This window comes from Psammomys obesus, unplaced genomic scaffold (genome assembly GCF_907164565.1).
Source record: "Psammomys obesus unplaced genomic scaffold, mPsaObe1.curated_primary_1811, whole genome shotgun sequence".
Lineage (NCBI taxonomy): Eukaryota > Metazoa > Chordata > Mammalia > Rodentia > Muridae > Psammomys > Psammomys obesus.
The window spans coordinates 25,959,700-25,981,306 of record NW_026596069.1 but is presented as its reverse complement, the minus strand read 5'-3'; the positions used below and the strand labels follow the sequence as shown (position 1 = coordinate 25,981,306).

The window sequence follows — 21,607 nt, the reverse complement described above, 5'->3', positions numbered from 1 at the left end:
GAGGGAGGGAGGGAGGGAGGGAGGGAGGGAGGGAGGGAGGGAGGGAGAGAAGGAGGAGGAAGGAATGAAGGCAGATAGGCAGGAGTCCATGACTGAAGGCTAATAATTTAGGCCTCAGGCCAAACGCCAAGAGTCAGTTATGTCCCTGCTACACCACGCCACTAAGCACACCACCTTCCCATACACATGTGCTACCGGGAAAGGGATAAAAACACTTTCCTAACAAAAGCTTCAAAAAACTGTCTGACTTTTGAAGCTATTTAATCTTTTTTTTAATGTTATCTGGTTTTTATTTATCTCTTTTTTTGAAAGTATCTTGTTATGGAGCCCTAGATGGTCTCCAATCAGCAATTCCACTGTCTAGTCTCCTGGGTCTACCTGTAGAGAAATACAACATGGCTAGAAGGATCAAGGACTTGTAGAATTCTTTGACTTGAGTAATTTCTGATTTATGTAAATATTCATAAGACATGGTAAGGTGAAGACACTGGAACAAATCAGTGCCTTAATAAGGAAAGAACGGAACTAATCTTACATAGCAGAAGGAATTACCCTTGAAATTAGCTGTCTTTTGGGGGCCTTCCCCCTTCACTGAGAGATGAGAAGAGAAAGCAGGAGCAGGGGAGCTTTCAGCAACACTCACTTTAATCACGTTGTTGGGAGCCTTGTTCAGGTTGAGGTTCTTGATTCTCACAGTCAGCTGGTGGGCAGTCTTACAAGTGACAAGGTACTTGCTGATTAGAGGTTTGGGAAACTCAGTGCCTTCGAAGTGCTTCAGTCCTAAAGCTAACAGACTGAGACAGAAGCAAAAATAAAACCTACTTTTACAGACCATTCCTCAAAGGAGCTCTCCAAACTGTTCATGCTTCACGACCACTTTCTACACCTTCAGATATTTACAGAGTACTGAGTATTTTAAGGATCAAACACGGAGAGCTCAATGACAGGAAAGACCCTGAATTAATCCCTGGCACTATTTAAAATAAATTTGTTTAAAGTTCTTTGCACAAAGATCCTCGGTGAAGACTTGTGGCAGAAAAACAGAAGAAACAAAATCAGCCAACGGCACACTCTCAACAGCCAGGAAGCTGAGGCAGGAGACACCAAGGTCAAGACCAGCCCGGGCTCCCTAGCACATGCCAGGGCTGTAATGTAACTAACTCACTGGTTACAGTCTTATCTACCATATGGAAGGATTGAAGTCTCGTGCTCTCTAGACTGGTTTCAAAAATAACACAAACAGGGCTAGAGATACAGCACTGGCCAAGCACAGGCGAGACTAGTCAGACTTCAAAAGTAACAACAAAAAGAGCACTACGTGTCACAGTGTGAGCTGCTCCAGGCATGGGGACAGTGATACTCCGACAACTGCAACACTTCTGACAGCTGAGGCAGGAGTGCTGCTGTAAGATGAGGGCAAGCTCAGGCAAATAAGACTCTGTGCCAATACCCAAGACACCCCCCCCAAAAAAACGACCTTAGGATGTAGAGGCAAAGGGTTAAACGTTCAAGGTCATCCACAGTAACATGGCTGATTCAAGTGGAGCATTGGATACATGAGGGCCTAACTCAGACAACAGTAAGTAAATAATGAGTAACTCAAAGAAAAAAATGACAATTTGAACCTCTTATGTTTTGTTTTTCCAGACAGGGTTTCTCTGTGTAGCCCTGGCTTTTCCTTTTTTTTTTTTTTTTTTTTTTCATATTTTTTATTATTATTATCATTTATTACAATTTTATTCAATTGTATCCCGGCTGAGGCCCCCTCCCTCATCTCCTCCCAATCCTACCCTCCCTCCCTCTTCTCCCCCTATGCCGCTCCTTAGTCCACTCCTCCCCTTTATTTGACCCTAGCCTATCAGATCTCATCAGGGCTGGCTATATGCCCTGGCTTTTCTTTGGTCTGTGTCCTTGTCACACACATCTTATTCCCCTAAGCTTCTCAAAGGGAACTGTCTTTGTCTTTTGCTAATGTACTCTTTTGATCTTCACAGTAAACGTACTTGTCCTCAGCCTTGGTAAAGATGGTCTTATCCCGAGGATTATTTGCCTTCAGGGAACATACTGGAAGGAGTTCTGGATACATAAAAACCTTGTTTGTGGCCAGGATCCAAGCCACTTGCTTGGGCAAACATGGAAATTCACTGGCTGTAAACAAACAAAACAAAACAAAAAGTCTGAGATAAATATAACTCAAGAACCAAAGAGCTTCACAAAAGCCTATAAATCCACTTTTGCATTCAAGCAGTGATCTTCTTCTCTGACTTGATGCCTAGAGTTTCAGGCATTCCAACCTGACATATGCCTCACAGGAGACAAGCCAAGCTATTCTCCTAGCAGTACCCACATATACTGTTGTCCTCAGACTCTTTTCCAGCCCTCCTCTCTTTGAAAAGTCTTTGCAAGATAAACACTTTCAACAAGATTTTTGTTCTTCCAAGACAAAAATTACAATTTGGTTTTTCTCTCTTATAAATCCAGTATTCTAGATGCCAGGGAAGTGGCTCAGTAGACAAAGGAGACACTGGGCCTGACCAACTGAATTCAGCCCCTGGAACCCACATGGCAGAATAAGAAAAACAACTCTCAAAGCTGTGTAATGTGCACTCTCTTCCTCTCTTCCCCACCCCCTCTATGAGTGTGTGTGTGTATAGATATATCAATTTCTTTAGAAAAATACATGGAGAGTATAAGTGACATTCCCATTTTGAATGAAATGTTGATTTGGGAGTTAGGCCCAAGTTAGAAATGAACATTAAACATTTGTCACAGGAGGTAGGTAAGTACTTTACCACTGAGCTACATCCTCAGTCACCACAATTTGACCTTAATGAATCAGAGTAAGAACATAAACACAACTTAACCTTAACAACCCAACTTTCCTCTTTACTAAACCCCACTACTGTTCATGTGACACCTAACACTAACCCATGTCATTCAAGTGCAGTTCCTAGGAATAATTCCTGCATCTCTATCCAGTCTATTGTCTTTCTACTTCTTACACTAGCATAGGCATCAACATGAACTATTAAAGCCTAGAATATAAAGGATAAAAGACAGAAACAATAAATTACAAATATTCTATACCGTCCATCCCTAAGAATTATACGGAAAACATGAAAGGCCAATCAGAACCTGAGGTTAACACACAAATCACCTACCAGTCTTCTTGACGGTTTTATGAGGGCTGCAGTCAACGCTGATGTGTGTGAAGTCTTCAATGAGCTGCATAGCTCCCATCCAGTTACAGGGTTGGAACAAGGTCTGAAACCTGGGGTTGAACTGCTGGTGGACAGCAATGGAGTTCTCAGCAAAGGTGCCCAGCTCTTTCTGGGAACAAAGGACATAAAGAACATCGCAGATGATTCCAGACAACTAAATCTACAATCCTCAACCTCTAAAGAGGAAAAAAACTGTTCCTTCCATAGCATTAGAGCCAGTAAAAATCTTTATTAACTACTATCATTCCTCTATAACTTGTCGGTCTTTGGCCTCAGCTATTTTAGGGACTAGATGCACATTCATTTGTCCAGTTTTGTTTTGTTTTGTTTTTTTTTAACTCCCAGACTATAACATTCCTCAACCTTCCAGATGCACTCTATACCCTCAAGTTAGAATAATGAGTCAGCAGAAGAGCAATTATGCACTATGTAGAAGTCCTAGGTTTAACCTCAGCACTGTGGGAAGGAAGAATGGGGGAATATTAGATTACTACACACACACACCAGTGTTTTGAGACACAGTCTCAATTGCTAGGACTAGATAGAGTTGAATTCATAATCTTCCTTTTTCAATCACCAAATACTGAAAATAAACGACACTACCACACCCACCTCCAGTTTGGGTTTTTATTGCTGCTGTTGTTTTGGGTTTGGGTTTGGGTTTTTCCAAAACAGGGTTTTTGTCTGTGTAGCCCTGGCTGTCCTAGAACTCACTTTGTACACCAGGCTGGCTTTGAACTCAGAGATCTGCCTGCCTCTGCCTCCTAGGTGCTAAGATTAAAAGTGAGTACCACCACCTGGGCCACCTCTTGTTTAAAAAAAATAAAAATAAAAATTCTGAGGGTCTGGAAAGCTGGCTCAGCAGTTAAAAAGCACTTGTTGCTCTTCCAGAGGTCTGAAGTTCAGTTCCCAACATCCATATGGTGGCTCAAAAACATCCATAACTCCAGTTGCAGGGGACCTGACATCCTCTTCTGGCTTCTACAAGTGCATCAAGCACACGTTGTGCACATATATACATGTAGGCAAAACTCATACATAAATCAATTTCTTTAAATTTTCTAAATAATGTGTCACAAAACATTTTTCTCATGATCTTCTGAATACAGTAAGTGAGGAGACTCTTTTACTATGAAGAAAATTTGGCATGTTGGCAAACATAGCATGAAACCACAAAAAGGCTTTCCCCAGGGTTCTCCTCTCATAGAGTCCCGCTCAGTGCAAACTTCTTTTTCATTTCCTCTTACAGATCTACTATTAACTCTACTATTCACAGATTCTACTACTCACAGATCTACTATTAATCTACTATTTGTTTTCTTTTGGTTTTTTTTTTTTTTTTTGTGACAGGGTTTCTCTGTGTAGCCTTGGCTGTCCTAGACTAACGTTGTAGACCAGGCTGGCCTCGAACTCACTGTAATTGACCTGCCTTTGCCTCACAGAGTGTTAGGATTACAGAAGAATATCATGGTGCCCAGCTTATTAATCTACTATTGAGTCTAAAATTGAGAAAGAATAAGGGGAAAAGAGAGGAAGAACAGTGAGTGGGAAGGAGGACACATTAAAATTCATATCTTTCAAAATACTTGAAAATGTCATAAGCAAAATTATTTCTATACCAAACACTAAAATGAGCCTAATAAAAGTTAATGAATTCAACATCTATTTTTCTTTTTTCCTTGAGACAGGGTTTCTCTGTGTATCCTTGGCTGTTCTGGATTCATGAGTCTGGCCTCAAACTCACAGAGATCCACCTGTCATTGCCTCCTAGAGTGCTGGGATTACAGATATGTGCCACCACACGCAGCTGAATTCAACATCTATAAAAACAGAAGTATCAAAGGCTGAGCACTCAGTTAATGAGTGCTTGTCTGAAATCATATACCTGGGTTATACCTGCAGCACCTCATAAGTAGTGTACATCAGTAACTCCAGTACTTCTGAAGTCAATGCAAGAGGATCAGTTCAACAACAACAACCACAACAACAACAAAAAAAAAAAAAAGAGGCAAAACAGATCCCAAGATGAGGAGGGTGCAATTAGACTGATATTCAAACATTTCCTTAGACTCAGTATTCTGACAAGCAGAGGAAGACACAGGACAAGCAGGTACAGTGACCAAACACTGAAGAAATGTAGATTACAACCAGTGAATAACATCAACAGTGAAAAATGACTTGTCATGCTAATGTCATACTTAAGTCTTCAGAGTTAAGGAGATATGGAACCTTACAAGAAATACCCTGGTGGTACTGGCCTCGGAACTGAGGTTGGGGTTGGAGGTGGTGAGAAGGTAGATTTGTGTCAAGAGCTGAACATGCTGGGAAGGAAAAAAAAATGACATATTACAATGTTGCCATTTCATAAACACAGATCCTACCAAGAAGTCTACAAATGTATCACACATATCATATCTTGCTTCCCATAGAGACTAGAGCAAAGAAGGATCTTGACATGAATTTCTAAATGATACTCCTTTGAACAAAACCACAAACTCAGACAAGCTTGAACCTCAAACTAGACAGACTAAGACTAAAACAAGAAACACTAATCCTGATGGATATTCAAGTCTGAATACATTACTGACAACTCTGGAATCTCTAGTCCTTCGTATTATCATGTTCTGTATTTGCTTTTCCACCCAAGCCACAGGCCATGAACATGTTGTTCCAAGCCTTAGCAGATGGCTAGTCCTAAGGTCTGTGGGAAGTACGGAGCCATCCCTGACTTCACCATACTGCTCACTTCTCTTCAGTGTTAAGCCAGGAGACGATCCAGTCCCAAGACAGGGAGAGAAGCCTTGCCTGCTGCATCTGCTGCTGAAGCCTGCTCCTCTGTGCTGGCTCTAGAGTCAAAGTCGGATGGACTTTCTCCTTCGGAGGCTCAAGCTTCTCCACTTCAGGCTGCTGTTTGCCTGAAGATTTTTTCGTTTTCAGCTGTTCAAGCAGCTCTTTCACTGTCCGATGTCGTTCATTTAGCAAGTTGGCCAATGGTTCCTCAAACCTATTCCCAACAAGGAAATATTGTATATTTCCCTAGGTCTATAACACAGCAAATTCCTTGTAATAGCATATTAACCAAGCATACACAAGGTCTCTTTACTTTGATAAACAATGTTTGTTTATTAAATCTCACTATAACCAATATTCATGCTCTTTAAGCAAATATTTCTGTCAGGGCTGGTAAGAGTGCACATGCCTTTAATCCCAGCAGAGGCAGGCAGCCCTCTATGAGTTCAAGGCCAGCCTGATCTATAGCCAGTAATACACAGAACTCCACCTGGGGCTTGCTTTAACTGTGGCAAAGCTGGCCATGGGGTGAAAAACTGCCCTTCACTCTGTTCACTGCCAGGACCCCGTATAAACTTTGGACAAGCAGGACACTAAGAAGTTGGCTACTTTGCCTAGACAATGTAGACTGATTCCCCACATTCCTAGTCCAAGGAAAGTCTGTTGGGTCTTTAGAGACTGACGCTTCCCTGGGACTTCTGCCCCCAAAGAAATCAAGACTGCCATAGAGAAACTGAGGGTGATTATAAGTTTCTGTCATTTTTAGTAGATTTAGGACCTACTTGGTGAATACTTCTGCTTACTCTGGTGAAACGTATCCTTCCCAGATCCCTAATGGACTTGACGACCATGCTAATGATTGCTTTGTCAGTTTAAAAGCAGCAAACATCCAGGCTCCTCCTGCAAGGCTTCTGCTGCCTTCTCAGTTATCTTAATATATAAAAATAAGGCTTCATGCCCCATTTTTCTAGAGCTACTAGGTCTCTGTTAGTTCTGAATGACTAAAAAAGTGCTTAGGTGTGTAAATACAAGTTGTAACGGTCTAAGAAGGTGATTTAAGGTGTATAAAAAAAATAAAAAATTATTACTCCAGCTCTGGTAAAACAATGCTACTATTATCATAGTCACAAGCTCCAATTTTTAAATTCCCTCTGATTGTATTTAAGTAAAGACTTAAAAGGGCTTCTCATTGTGCTAACATCTCTGTCCAGCTCTTTAGAAAGAATGTTAATGTGTTCTTTTCTTTTTGAGACAGTGTCTCTTTGTGTAGCTTTGGGCTGTCCTAGAACTTGCTCTGTGGACCAGACTGGCCTTGAACTCAGACATGTGCTATAATGGAAGTTTTGATTTCTTTATAAAAACTTAGTGATGTTATGTAACTATGTTTTTATTTTAATCCCAAGTATGGTACTTTAGTTTGGGTTTTAGTTTGTCCACAGCTGATAATTGTGTAGAATATAGTCTTTGTCAGCTGGTAACAGCCTGCCTCTCCATGCACAGGGAGGAGTGAGGTCTGGGGCTCTGAGGACATAAATATGAGAGCCCAGAAAGAGAAGGTGTGGTATCTGCTGGTGGCATAGGGTATTGGCATAAGACATGGCAGTTTGAAGAGATCAGAGACAGCGTGGTGGTTTGAAGCAGACAGATGGAGAGATGCTTTGTGGAGGCTTGGAGGAGACTGCTGGCTGCATTTACTATTGACAGAGAACTGGGACAGCCCTTAAAGAACCCCTCAACCCTAAACAGCTGGGAAAAGTAAAGGGGTCTGCACACCCTCTACCTAACCTTCTCTCTCCTACCTAGGGTTGGGGGGTTAGAAGGGAGAGGCTTTAAGAAACCCAGATAGTAGAGTTTAAAAGAGCGCTATAATTCGCCTGTCTCATTAGTACTGGGATTAAAGGCATACACCACAACCATCTGGCAAGTGTTAATGCTTTTAACCCAGAATCATTTTTGGGTCCCCAAGCACATACTATGACTCAAACACATGAATCTATTACCTTTTCTGCAATGTAGAACTCAATACAGATTACACACAGTGGTACTGCTAACATATCTAAAACTTTTATCTCTTTTGGTAAACTTAAAAAAAATTCTTGTAAGCTTTAAGGAACTGACTTGAATCCACCTCTCCCAGTCTAAATAGACTCCAGATAAGTACTGTCAACCAACAGCTTAAGTTTCCACACTTATTGCCTATTCTTGAGGAGCTTTCTCTCTGTCCTGGTCTAGGGACTGCCGAATCCAACTACCAGAATCTTGGGCCTGAAAGTTTTTTTGGTTTTTGGGGTTTTGGTTTTTGTTGTTTGTTTGTTTGTGGTTTGTTTGGTTTGATTTGGTTTGGTTTTTTCAAGACAGGGTTTCTCTGTGTAATAACAGCCCTGGCTGTCCTGGACTCCCTTTGTAGACCAGGCTGGCCTACACAAAGATATACCTGCCTCTGCCACCCAAGTGCTGGGATTAAAGGCTTGCACTATCACTATCAGGGGAAGTTTTAAATGTACACCCTAGATAAAAATTTTCCCTGAAACTTTACCTTTTCTCCCTAGTGATTGGCCCCTGCAGATTTCAAATCAATTACAGACTGCTCTTATGACCCACAAGCTCCAGATGTCAGATCCAAAGCATCTAGCCCCAGATGGTCCAGCCCCACATCCTGCTCCAACCAGGCCTGCACTTCCCTAACCCCAGAAGGTTCCACAGGGCCTGGACAGTGAGCAAAACAACCTGTTCTTCTTGGCCTTGGCTTTCTTGGGTCCCCAACAATGACATCCCAATGTCAGGAGGAAATACTTGTATAAGATTATGTCACCCCTTATCGCTTATTAGTAACTTTATACAAAATGGCCTGTTTCTGGCTTCTGGGACATCATAGCAGGTGCTCCATGGTTTGCTCAATCAATTCCTAGGTGACAAATTTGATGTTAATGACGAACAACATCTAGACATTAGAGTGGAGGGTAGCTCTGTGGCTGGCCTGTGAATCTCTTCACACCTCTCCAGCACCGCTCGCCTGGAGAAGCTGTCTAAGGACCAGCTATGCTTTTTCTCCCTTCCCAAACAGATACAGCTTTGTCTACAGCTGCACTGCCCCAAAACAAGGAGATTGTTTTTGTTTGCCAACAAACTTACCTCCAGGGATCCTTCTCCTAAATAAGAGACTGAGTGAAGATTAATTATAATTTCTAAAAAAAAGAAAAGAAAATCAAATCTTTTCAGAAATCCATTATTCCTGCACTATAAGTCTCAACCAGCATACCTTAGGGCTTGAGGGGTATTGAAGTTAGGCCGAGACTCTGCTACACGCTCCTCTTCCTCTGGGCCATCGTCTTCCATATTGGAGAATCCCATTTCATCTTGGAACTGTGGACAAAAAAAAAGGAGGGTTTTCTCCAGAGTATAAGTATCTCTAGAAATGGCAAACATAAAGAAACTACAGAATTCAGGGACTTTAATAATGTTGGGACCCAAAGAGAGTCTTTGGGCTGGAGTTAGCTCAGGAGTTAAGAACACTTGTTGTTCTCGCAAAAGACCCAGGTTCAATTCTCAGCCCCAAAATGATAGCTGTAACTCCAATCTAGAGAATCCAATGCCCTCTTCTGACCTTCAGAGTTACCAGGCATGTGGTGCAGACAGACATGCTGGGGAGGGAGGACCTCATTCACATAAAAAAAATAGTATTTTTCACTCTTCATCAAGTAAACTTCTCTTTGCAACACACAGACCATTATGGAAAACTGATCAAAAAGAAGAGTTGTGGAGTCCAGTCTCAAAGGACATATATATAAAACATTCATGCACCTAAGGCTCAGGGAACATTGTAGAAGAGGGAACAGAAAGATTGCTAAGAGCCAGAGAAACAGCCCTGATGCTGAAGGCTGCAGCCTCCATGACTGGACAGCTCTCTGAGCTCAGTACAAGATGGAGGACTCCCTTCCCCCAGCAGGCTTCCTACTCTCTGCCTGTCCTTATTTGGAGGGTGTCCCTGAGCTAGATGCCTATCATAGAAATAGCCTCTGACACAGCTTCCTACAATGCCTCTACACCCCTAACCCCACCCTCCCATCCTGCCCCTGTGATGATTAGGTAGTGTGCCCCTGCACGGTAATAGGACTGTACTGTTTTATAAAAATGAAGTACATCAGAGTACTCCTAGGCTGCTTCCCTTTTCCTATCCTTCCCTTTTCTCCTCATCCCTGGAATAAAGTCGATCTGCCTCCCTGCAGCTGGTCCCAGAAGTCCGTCATTCGGTCATGTTCAAGGCCCTCCGAACCCTGACCCATGGGCTGGTGGCTAACAGCTCTCAAGTAAAGAGGAGACCCACAACAGTGGGAACTGAATTTAGATCCTCTGGAAAAGTAGCAGGTGCTCTTGAATGCTGAGTCATCTCTCCAGTTTCCCCACACACCCAAAGTATCTTTAAACAGACAGATTTACCTGCCACTCCTCTTTGGAACCACCCACTCCAATCTTTCTTTAGAGAGTAAACTTTCTTGAGCTAAACAAATCTCTGCTTCAACTGAAAAATTACCTAAAGTCAAGAGACAATTTTATGAAGAAATGTTACGGGATTCAGTGTCTTAATGATAGTCTGCAACAAGAGGCTCCAGTGTGGCATGTGGATAATACAGAGTTTACTGCATGGGGACAATCAAGAGTCTATGACTTAGAATTTCCTCATCCCTGTACTCCTAGGTGGCCCTGACAGTACAGACCATTGTGCTGCAAAGACGAATGTGAAGAGCAAAGGACAGAGCTCATTGAAGAATTCTACCAACCTACTAACTCAAAAATCATTACTCACAGTTACAAACAGCTCTTCCATCAGCCCATTCACTTCTTTTTCTGTGAAAAAGTAAAGGAGTATGTTAGCGGAACTTAGTTTCATTTTGCAATAAGGAAGAACTCTATGAGGATAACATGCTATTTCTCCCAAGGCATCTGACTAAATGCTCACATCCTTCCTTCATGCAGCAACTCAAAAACAGTTATGGAACACCAATGATGCTTCACTTCCTGTTTAGAATGCTTGGGATACATGAAAGGAGAAAACACAGAAGTCCATTTTTGTGGTTCTCCTCCTGCCTGGGGGCTGCCTTGCAGCAGCCCAGGAAGTCAGGAGGGGCTGGAGACAAGAGTGTGCCTGGAATGGCCTCTACCTCTGCCTTGTTGTTCTCCTCCTGCCTGAAGCTGCCTCAAAGCAGGAGGGGATGGAGATGAGCAGAACCGTTCAGGGATGAATGGAACCATACATACAGGGATCACACACCCCAGGAACAGCTGATGGCTAGTTCAACTTTACTTCTAAAGAACAAAGAATATACACTCCTAGGGGAGTAGCTGGGGGGTTCAAGAATAGGTGAACATAATTGGTTGAAACTAGGCACTTCAAGGATGCTTGATTTGCATTATACAGCACGTACCAGTCATAAGAGCAGAACGTCAGTGCCTGATTAACATAGATAGGTGCAGGGAGAGGAGAGCTGGCAAGGAGCTGTGTCAGAGGCCATAAATCAAGTGTGGCTAGGGGAGTCTGTTATCTAAAGGCACTCTCCAGATGAAGTCAGGCAGAGAGCAGGGGTCCCCGCCGAGGGGAGGGAGTTCAGCCTTTAGCACTGAGCTCCTAAAGGCTATCCAGTCCAGACAAGAACTGCAACCTCAACCGGCAGGGAACCGCCAACACATTTTCAACACATTTAAGTTCTAGTAGGAAAATACACAGAAAAGGTCCAATGATTTTATAATAAAAACAGAGCTATAATCCCAGTTCTCAGCAAGTTGACGTAAAATAGCTGATCAGAATTCAAGACCATACTTTTCTGCATGAGTCAGAAGCAAACTCTGGTTACATAATGAGATTGTTTCTCAAAAAGAGAACAAGAAGATGAACAGACTTATATATGGAGAGCTATCTGATGAACAACTTGATCTCTGACTCTCCAGCTGGTACTCTAAGTTTACAATGGGACGTCTCTGTATTGTCCCCATCCATGACAAATCTCTTGGCCCTGCTTCAGTGGCTGAAACGTCTCATCTTGAGTCCTTTCCTCTGCCTTCTTGAGAAAGACAACCTTTTTCAACAGAGTGGCAAATCCTAAGCAATACACTGAGGACCCATCACTTTCTATCGCCTTATTTTAAGCTCACTGCCTGCAAGGAAGGGGCCATGTGCATATTCCTTTTGTCATTCAAAGTATAATATAACCCTTGCCAAACAGAAAATGCCAAACGTGAAACTATAAGGTGTACAAGCAAAGAACAAGTTTCTGCATACACCTAAATGTAAACAATTACAGAAATAAACAAAACTTAACTTTTTTTTTCTTTTTCTTTCTCTTCTTTTTTGGTTTTTCGAAACAGGTTTCTCTGTGTATAACCCTGGCTATCCTAGTACTCGCTTTATAGACCAGGCTGGCCTCAAACTTATAGCAATCCACTTGCCTCTGCCTGAGTACTGGGATTAAAGGCATGAACCACCATACCAGGCAACTTAATTGTCTTAATTTGAATTAGCCATAAACTTCCAAAACATCTACAAAATAAACACAGACATATTGAAAAGGCAATAATAAACAGAAAAACTTACTAGTGATTCTCACTGCCCGGTCAGTACGGAAATCCTCTGTGTCTGGTTCATCAAGATCTTCCAGGAAGTTATATTCTGGATCATCATCATCATCTGCTTCATCTAGGAAAGAAAGGGTTTAGATGTCGGGAGCCGCTCCCGCCATTGCAAGATGGCGCCGGCTTCCTGTTTCCTGGTTCTTCTTGCCAACGCCGCCCTGCAGTTTACGCATGCGCAGCTTTATGCTAATGTGGGTTCAGGCTGCACTCCAATTGCCAGCCATATGCTTATGAAGACTTGAGCAGAGCACCAATTACAGACGGACAGGTCGCCTTGCTGGCTATTTAAGCAGAGCACTGCCCGGGGTCTAGGTCCTTCACCATCTGCTGGAAAGAGCTGCACAATAAACTTGCCACTGAAGAAATCCTCGGTTGTTGCGTCGTCCTTATCGGCAAAGGCCGTACGCGACATTTAGACACTTATTTCCAACTCTTGACTTTTTTTTCTCAGACAGTATACTTACTCTCTATCTCTCCGTGTGTGTGTGTGTGTGTGTGTGTGTGTGTGTGTGTGTGTATGTGTTTCTCTCTCTCCCTTTGGTTTTTTGAGACAAGGTCTCACTGTGTAGCCCTAGCTGACCTGGGACTCACTATGAAGATGAGGCTGGCCTGCTTCTGCTTCCTAAATTCCAAGATTATGGGGATGCACCACTGTACCACCATGCACAGATTCCAATTCTGAATACTTACCTGTAGAAAAAAAATTAAAGAATCTTTCAATGAAGCATATATAATCCTTTTGATTTTATTGCACTTATTTGTGTCTACATGTGTGTACAAGCCTTGGTATGTGTGGTGGTTTGAATGAGAACAGATAGGTCCCATAGGTTCATATATTTGAATGTTTGGTTCCCGGTTGGTGCAACTGTTTTGGAGAAAGATTAGGAGCTGTGGGCTCACTGGAGGAAGTGTATCACTGGGGTGGCTTTAAGGTTTCAAAACCTCACCCCAGGCCCACTCTCTTTCACTCTCTGCCTCCAACATCCAGATAAGATATATACTCTCAGCTACTGCTCCAGTGCCATGCCTGCCTGACTACTATCATACTGTACCTTGATGATCATGGACTCACCCTCTACAACTGTGAACAAGATCCCAATTAAATGATTCACAATGTCTCTCTCTTCACAGCAATAAAACAGTATGTAAGACAGCTTGCACATGGGGCTCAGGGAACAACTTGTAGCAGATGATTCTCTTCTATCATCATGTGAGTCCTGGACATGGAACTGGTCACTGGGCTTGGCAGCAATCAACTTTACATACTGAGCCATCTCATTGACCTGTGTTCTCCTTTCTTTTCTCTGAGATGGGGTCATATTAAGTAACCTAAGCTAACCTAAAAGTGCCTGTGTAGCCTGGCTAGGCTCATCCGAATCTCCTACTCAGCCTAAGATTACATACCCGTGTCAGGACCACACCCTTCCCTGCTTTTTAGGTAATATTTTCCCCCCAGTTCACTTTGTGTGTATGCACATGTAAGTGTGGGCTGGGATATAGCAGGGCACACAGCTATGAACATGAGCAGACAACCTCAGAAGATAGCACTCTCCTCCCACCATGTGTGGGGGAAAAAAAGACAATGTATTGCTTACTATGTTGTATCCATTAAAAAAAGAGATAGTCAGAAATGGTAGGCCATGCATTTATTCCCAGCACTTGGGAGGCAGAGACAAAGGCCAGCCTGTTTGCATAAGGGGTTCTAAGCTACCATGGCTACACAGTGAAACCTTGTCTCAAAAAGAGCAAAGAAAGAAAAAAAAAGGATTATATAGATTATATGCAATGGAAAAATGTCTAAATTTTATGATTAAGTAAAAGGAGAAAGCTGAACATACATGGCAATATGTATAATAAAATTCTTCTGTGGAAAAAAAATTCTTTTTTTTTTTTTTTTTTTTTTTGATTTTGTTTTTTCCAGACAAGGTTTCTCTGTGTAGCCCTGGCTGTCCTGAAAGTCACTCTGTAGACCAGGCTGTCCTGGAACTCACAAAGATCCACATGCCTGGGGCTGAAGAGATAGCTCTTCAGATAGTGGTTAAGAGCAATGTCTGCTCTTCCAAAGGACTCAAGTTCAATTTCCAGCACCCACATGGCAGCTTACAGCTGTCTATAATGCCAATTCCAAGGGATCTGACACCTTCAAACTAATCCACATAAAATAAAATTAAATAAATTATTTTTTTAAAAGACTCATATGTCTCTGCCTCCAAAATGCTGGTATTGAGGGTGAGCACCAGACCTGAGGAAAACATTATTTGAGATAACAATCTGCTTAAGTTGAAAACACAGAAACTATCTAAAGAGAAATTAATGCCGGGTGTGGTGGCACACATCTTTAGTCCCAGAACTCAGGAAGCAGAGGCAGACAGATCTCTGAGGGTTCCAAGGCCAACCTGGACTACAAAGCAAATCCAGGACAATCAGGGCTCTATTACAGAGAAATTCTGTCTCAAAAAACCAAAAAAAAAAAAAAAAGTATGTGACAATGGAGCTCAGCTGACAGTGTTTGTCTGACATGCATGAATCCAGAGCTCAATTCTCAACACAGCTTGAAACCAGATATGGTGGTGTTAAGCCTGGGCTATATGAGACCCTGTTTCAAAATAATGATGACAACAATTTAAAAAAAAAAAATACTGCTTTTGTGGTGCCCACTTTTAACCCAACACTTCGGAGGCAGATCTCTGGGAGTTTGAGGCCAGCCTGGTCCACAGAGCAAGTTCCAGGCCAGGCAGGGCTACACTTGGGGCTAGAAAGATGGCTTAGTTCTTAAGAGTGTTTGTTGCTCTTGCAGAAGACTGGAGTTCACCTCCACATCAGGTAGCTCACAACCACCTGAGCATCCAGCTCCCAGGGGTCTGACTCCAGGACACAGACACACACATAAACAATAAGATAACAAGAAGAATAGGAAGAGGAGGTGGAGGGGACGAAGCAGCACCATAATAAAGCTCCATAGCTCAGCAGGTAAGTGTACTTGCTGCCAAGCTAGACAGCCTGTTTAATCCTTAGGGCATGGAAGGTAGGAGAAAGCCAGCTCCTGCAAGTTCATCTGTGATCTTTTTTGTTTGCTTAGTTGGTTTTTGTTTTGTTTTGTTTTTTGAGAGTTTCTCTGAGTTCAAAACCACCCTGATCTACATAATAAGTTCTATAATTTTGTTTTTAAAGTCCCACTGTGTAGCCTTGGCTAGCCCAGAACTCACTAAGTAAACCAGGTGGGCCTTGAACTCCAATGAATTCCAATTGCCTCTGCCTCCCAAACCTTGAAATTAATAGCATGCGTACTACACCAGCAATATAATTCAAAGATTCCAGGTTCAGTGGTTAAGAGCACTTGTTACTCTTTCAAAGGAACCAGATTTGATTTCCAGTTCCCACAAAGAGCCTCACAACCATCCATTACTCTAGTTATGGATCCATGTTCTTCTGGCATCCACCAGGAGAAAGCTTGTGACTGGCACCTAAAGCAGGGGCAGACATGGGAACTGAGCTGTCAAAACTTATTTCTAAGAAGACAGCTAAAGAGTCAAATGGATTCAAGGAAACCCAACTGGTTACCACCACTACAGAATGGTTTACTTGCTCACATAGAAAGAATCACCCCTTTGTGTTAAATGAAATTTTTAATTAGTTTGTTTGTGTGTGAAACAGAGAGACAGATGGACAGTCAGAGGACAATTTATGAGATTTACTTCTCTCCTTCCTCTGTGTGGATCCTGGGTTTACACTCAGGTCATCAGCTTGGTGGCACAACCCTTCCTAACTTGTTGAATTATTGAAATCACAGCAATCCTCTATATTGATTCTGTTGTGCAAACAAAGGTAAAATAAGCTTTCCTTTTCTGGCATGATTACTCTCTCCTTTTTTTTTTTTTTTTTTTTTCATTATTCCTTTGATTTTGGAAACTACGAACGGAACCCAGCTGGCTCCTCAGTGTTAAGTACATGTTCTGCCACTGAGCTGTTCTACCACTCAGCCTCCACAATAGCTTCCTTTTGTTTGAGACAAGTGTCACTATGTTCCCCAGGCTAGCCTCAAGCATCTTGTCTCAACTTCCCAAAGAGCTGAAACAAGTCTGGGCTTCCAATTTACAGCAATAACCACCCCCACACACAGAGAAAGAAAGAGAGAAGAGTAGAGCAAAGTAGATAACTGCAAACAAAATCACTCACCCTCGTTCTCCACGTCATCATTTATGAGGCCCCCCAGCCACACCTTCCAGTCCTCATCATCAGCTGTATTTGGGTCATACATATCTGGTGTGATATCTGGAGCCTGAAGCTCAGCCTCTAGTTGGCCCAGAGGAACATCCTTCAGGGGCATCTTAGAGCGTGTTCGGAATGCAATAAGACTATCCTCCATAGGCTAGGCAAAGTGGAAAAAAAGGATCCAGGATGTAAAAATGCTGCTTCTAAATTCTCCAACTGCACCCTCTGCCACACATCCTACTTAAACCACTACATTTCTACACAAAACAGTGTAGATTTACTGTCTTCCCAGCTGGAAACGGGAAGCAAGCCTTTAATCCCAACACTTGAGAGGCTGTGAGTTCAAGACCAGCCAGGACTAGTGCGACCCTGTCTCCACAAATGAAAACAAACACACAAAGGAGGAGAAACAGTGTGGGTTTACTCTCTACTCTGTCTCCTTATTTCTTGGAGGTTAGGGTTGTCTGAAAATCTTTTTTCTTTTTTACTCAATATTTAAATTTCTCTGCAGGGGAGATTGTAAAAGCACTCCTTCACTACAATAAACTACAACAGTCGGGTTTCATGGGTTTGAGGAAACAGCAGAGATCAGCAAGGCTGAAGTGTAATAGGTAAGCTTACCAAACTCCTGACCATGGCATCTGCCCTCCTCCAGCTAAGTATACTATGTTTTGTTTTGTTTTTAAGATTTATTTTTTGTAAATGTTTTTATTTTCTCAGACTGGGGGCGGTGAAGACATGAGAGCTGAGTATTTCTATATAAATATCGCTAGGCTTAGGCCTGGCCGCTTCTAACCTCTGTACAATCTAATCATTTGCAAGGCCCAAATTATATCATTTATTTGTTTCTTTGTTTGTTTATAAGATTTATTTACTTATTTTATGTATAAAGTGCTTAGTTTTCATGAACATCAGAAGAGCATCAGATCCCATTATTTACATGAACCACCATGTGATTGCTGAGAATTGAACTCATGACCTCTGGAAGGAGAGCAAGTGCTCTTAACCTCTGAGCCATCTCTCCAGCCCTATAGCACATATTTCTACACAGGTCTTTCACTTTCTTGGTTAAGTTTTGTTGGGATAATATTTCCATGTACTGTGTAAAGGTTGCCTTTGTATATTCAAATGCTGATCTCAGAGAGCTAAGGACTGTCCAGATTTTGATATTGTTATTATTATGGCTCATCACCTGCCTAAATATTTTTTAAACATACACCTTCCTAATCTTCTGACTGGTTTAATAAAGAGCTCACTGGGGCCAACAGCTGAGGCTGGAGAGGAAAGGCAGGACTTCTGGGCAGAGATAGGAACTGTGGGAAGAATTAGGCATGGGGGTTTTGAGAAGAGACATGGAGGTGGAGGATACAGGTGCAGGGACCGAGCGGGAAATAATGGGTCACATGGCAGACATGGACTAGAACAGTCAGGTTAATTGAAGTTAGGAAAGCTGACTGGAAGGGAGCAAGCTAAGGCCTAAGCTATAATAAATATTATAAATATAATAAATATTATAGCTGTGTCATTATTCGGGAGCTGTCGGGTAGAACTCGGTCCATCGGTAAGGTTCATCCAAGCCCACACCATCCAGGTAATTATGAAAAGGATTCTTTCTGATTTCTTTTTTTTTTTTTTTTTTTGTAACTGTGTTTTTATTTATTCTTTTATTAATTACAATTCTTTCTGATTTCTTGCTCATCATGTTGGGCATTGGTATAAACAAAGGCTTTTGCTCTTTGTATGTTAATTTTGTATGCTAGTCTGGAGAGCTAGCTGTGCATGCATGAGCACCTGAATTTCAGTACAAAAAGAAAGGGAGAGACAGAGAGATGGCTTTGCAGTTGAAATGCCCAGGCTTGATCCACAGCCTTAAGTGGCTCATAACTACCTGCAACTCTAGCTCCAGGAACCAATGGCCTCTCAAGACACCAGCACACATGTAGCATACCCAGAGACAGATAAATAAACATAAATCTTAAAAAAGAAAGTAAGGAAAAGAAGGTAAGTATGGTGACATAGTCTTGATGAGTTTATGGCCAAAGAATGACGCTGCCTCAAAATAATAAATAGGGAGGAAGGGAGGTAGAGACAGATGAATGGATGGATGGGGCCTGACACTTTGCTGAATGCTTATTAAGTCTAAGAGTTTTCAGATGGAATCTTTAAAGTCTCTGTCTCTCTTTTATTTAATTTATCTTTTGTTTTGTTTCTGTTTTTCAAGACAGGGTTTCTCTGTGTAGCCTTGGCTATCCTGGAACTCACTGTATAGACAGACCAGCATGTCCTCGAACTCAGTGATCCAACTGCCTCTGCCTCCTGAATGCTGGGACTAAAGGCATGCATGACCATGCCCAGTGGGAGTTTATTTTTAATTAAAAGCCCCATCTCAGAAAAAAACAAAATTATTATTTTAAGGATTCTTTTGACAATGACACATGGACACATGTCAACTCCTGGCAGCACCCTAGCCTACCTCAAAGAAGATATCCGGCATGGAAGAACCTTCTTATGAAGTTTGCTTCAAAAATGGCAAGCCAGCCACTGCACAAAAACTGCCCTTGCTACAACTGCTGACAGCATGCTGTCCAAAATGGACGAACTGGATGCATGGGGAAAGTAAACGGCCAAACTTTGCCAAGACAAGGTAGGCAGTTTTTCATAATTTCTCCTTCACAAAAAGGTCTGTCAGATATACTAGGCCAGAAGGCTGAAGATGATGTTCCAATATTGTAGAGAAAAAAATAAGGTGACTGTCCAGGCAGCCACCTGTCTGTCATTTTAGAAGCTGCTTGCTCTGCATTTCCTACAAACTCAGGTAATACTTATTCATTCCCAAGTCTCTGACAGGGCTGAAAACTAGACAGTTATAGTTTCACAATTAAACTTAAGTTGTTTAGGATTTTTAATAAAATGTTTTAAAAAGATATTTTTAGGTCTAAGTTGAATTTTTAGGTTGTTAAATACAAGCTGTGAGAGCAAATAATGTTTACACTACTCTGAATTCATCAAGATAGGACGGATAGCAGAGTACTTCCTCCTAAGTTGACAATACAAATGGACTGGACATTATGAATATAATTATTACATGATAGGGTTGTTTTTTTTTTTTTAAGGTTTACTTATTTATTATGTATACAGTGTTTTGCCTGTATGTACACCTACACGCCAGAAGAGGGCACCTGATCTTATTATAGATGGTTGTGAGCCACCATGTGGTTGCTGGGAATTGCACTTAGCACCTTTGAAAGAGCAGCCGGTGCTCTTACCTTCTGAGCCATCTCTACCGCCCCATGATAGTTTTCATAATTGTTTCATATTTCATAACTGTTTCATGTAGTTTATTATTTAAGAGAAAGAGTCTTTTTATTTAGACAAAAAGGGGGAAAATTAAGGATTGGCCTTTTGCTGTGTCTTCAAATGCTAAATGCTGGCCTGTAAGATCTGGTTGCAATTCAGACGAATACATTCTCACCTACCACAAAATACACTATATAAACTTTGCTCCCTAGTATTCTCTGATTGGTTAAATAAAGTTGCTGACAGTCAATAGTTGGACAGAATAGAGGCAGGCAGAGCTCAGTTCCACGCTGAAGGTCTGAGGTGGGGTCCATGAGACCAAGAGAAGGGAAGAAAGAGAGAGAAGGAAGAAGATGGAGAGAGGATGAGGCCTGATAGAGCAGATCCAGCCCAGACAGCATGACTTATCAGCAAGTAACTTAGGTAATGCAGATGGGTGAGAGCCAGACTAGCTTAGACTATTACTTTAAATCATACCTGCCCAGTTATTGTGCCTAAAGCTTGTTTAAATAAACTAAAAGGTCTCTGCCTTGATTTTTGGAGGGCTAGCCAGGTCATAAAATAAACCTCTAGAGCTTAATACAACAATATATTTATTGATTTGTAAATGATGAATTATCCCTGTATCTTTGAAATGAATCAAACATGATCTTCTTAAATTGTTAATTTTTTTTTTCAGACAAGGATTATCTAGATGAGGCTGGCCTTGAACCCAAAGAGAGATCCTGCTTCTATCCTGTCTAAAACAAACAAACAAATAAACAAAAAAAAAAAAAAAAAAAAAAAAAAAAAAAAAAAAAAAAAAAAAAAACATGACTTTTCTGTTAGGTTTCTATTTGTTTATTTGGTTTTGGGGTTTGTTTTTTTTTTTTTTTTTTTTTTTGGCTTTCCCTAGTACATTCCCCTAAGATGGCAGTCTGTATATGGGTGGCACTCACTATCTTCTGTGCCCTTCACTTGACTTTTGAGTCATAGTCTCATGAGCTCAAGCTGGTCTTCAGCATGTTTCCCAGTCCCTACCTCCCTAAGCAGATGACAGGCATTGCTACTACAATCTTGAGGTTTTGAGGGGCTTGTTTTGTTTTAGTTTTTTGAGACGGGGTTTTACATAGCCTTGGCTAGCCTGGAATTCACTATGCAGGCTAGGCTGGCCTCAAACTAACAGATATCTACCTATTGTTAGCCTTTCCAGTGCTAGGATTAAAGGCATGTGCATTTAATCATTAAAGGCATGTGCTACCACACCCAACAAGGATTTTTAAAGCATTTATTTACTGCATGTGTACACATGCTGAGGAGCATGTAGTAGTAAGTGAACTCATAGGAGTGTACTTCCAGCATAAGGGTTCTGGGAAACAAAATCAGATCATCAATTACCAGTACTTTTACTTGCTGAATGCTGCTGTTAGCCCTCAATTTATTTTTTTTATATGTATAGGTATTTTTGTCTACATGACATACAC

The 21,607-nt window shown here is 41.6% G+C and overlaps 1 protein-coding gene across 5 annotated transcripts in view; it reads right to left on the bottom strand.

Annotated features, from left to right (window-relative positions):
* Gon4l (gon-4 like) overlaps positions 1–21,607 on the bottom strand; it is a 65,672-nt gene that overhangs the window by 16,347 nt on the left and 27,718 nt on the right. For all 5 annotated transcript variants that reach the window (XM_055625692.1, XM_055625689.1, XM_055625693.1 and 2 more), the window contains 9 exons: positions 16,812–17,004; positions 12,598–12,699; positions 10,816–10,856; positions 9,271–9,374; positions 6,027–6,225; positions 5,456–5,542; positions 3,162–3,330; positions 2,004–2,148; positions 644–794 (listed from right to left, as the gene is read on the bottom strand). In XM_055625692.1, the coding sequence (XP_055481667.1) occupies positions 644–794; positions 2,004–2,148; positions 3,162–3,330; positions 5,456–5,542; positions 6,027–6,225; positions 9,271–9,374; positions 10,816–10,856; positions 12,598–12,699; positions 16,812–17,004 (1,191 nt within the window). The remainder of the gene's footprint in view (positions 1–643; positions 795–2,003; positions 2,149–3,161; positions 3,331–5,455; positions 5,543–6,026; positions 6,226–9,270; positions 9,375–10,815; positions 10,857–12,597; positions 12,700–16,811; positions 17,005–21,607) is intronic.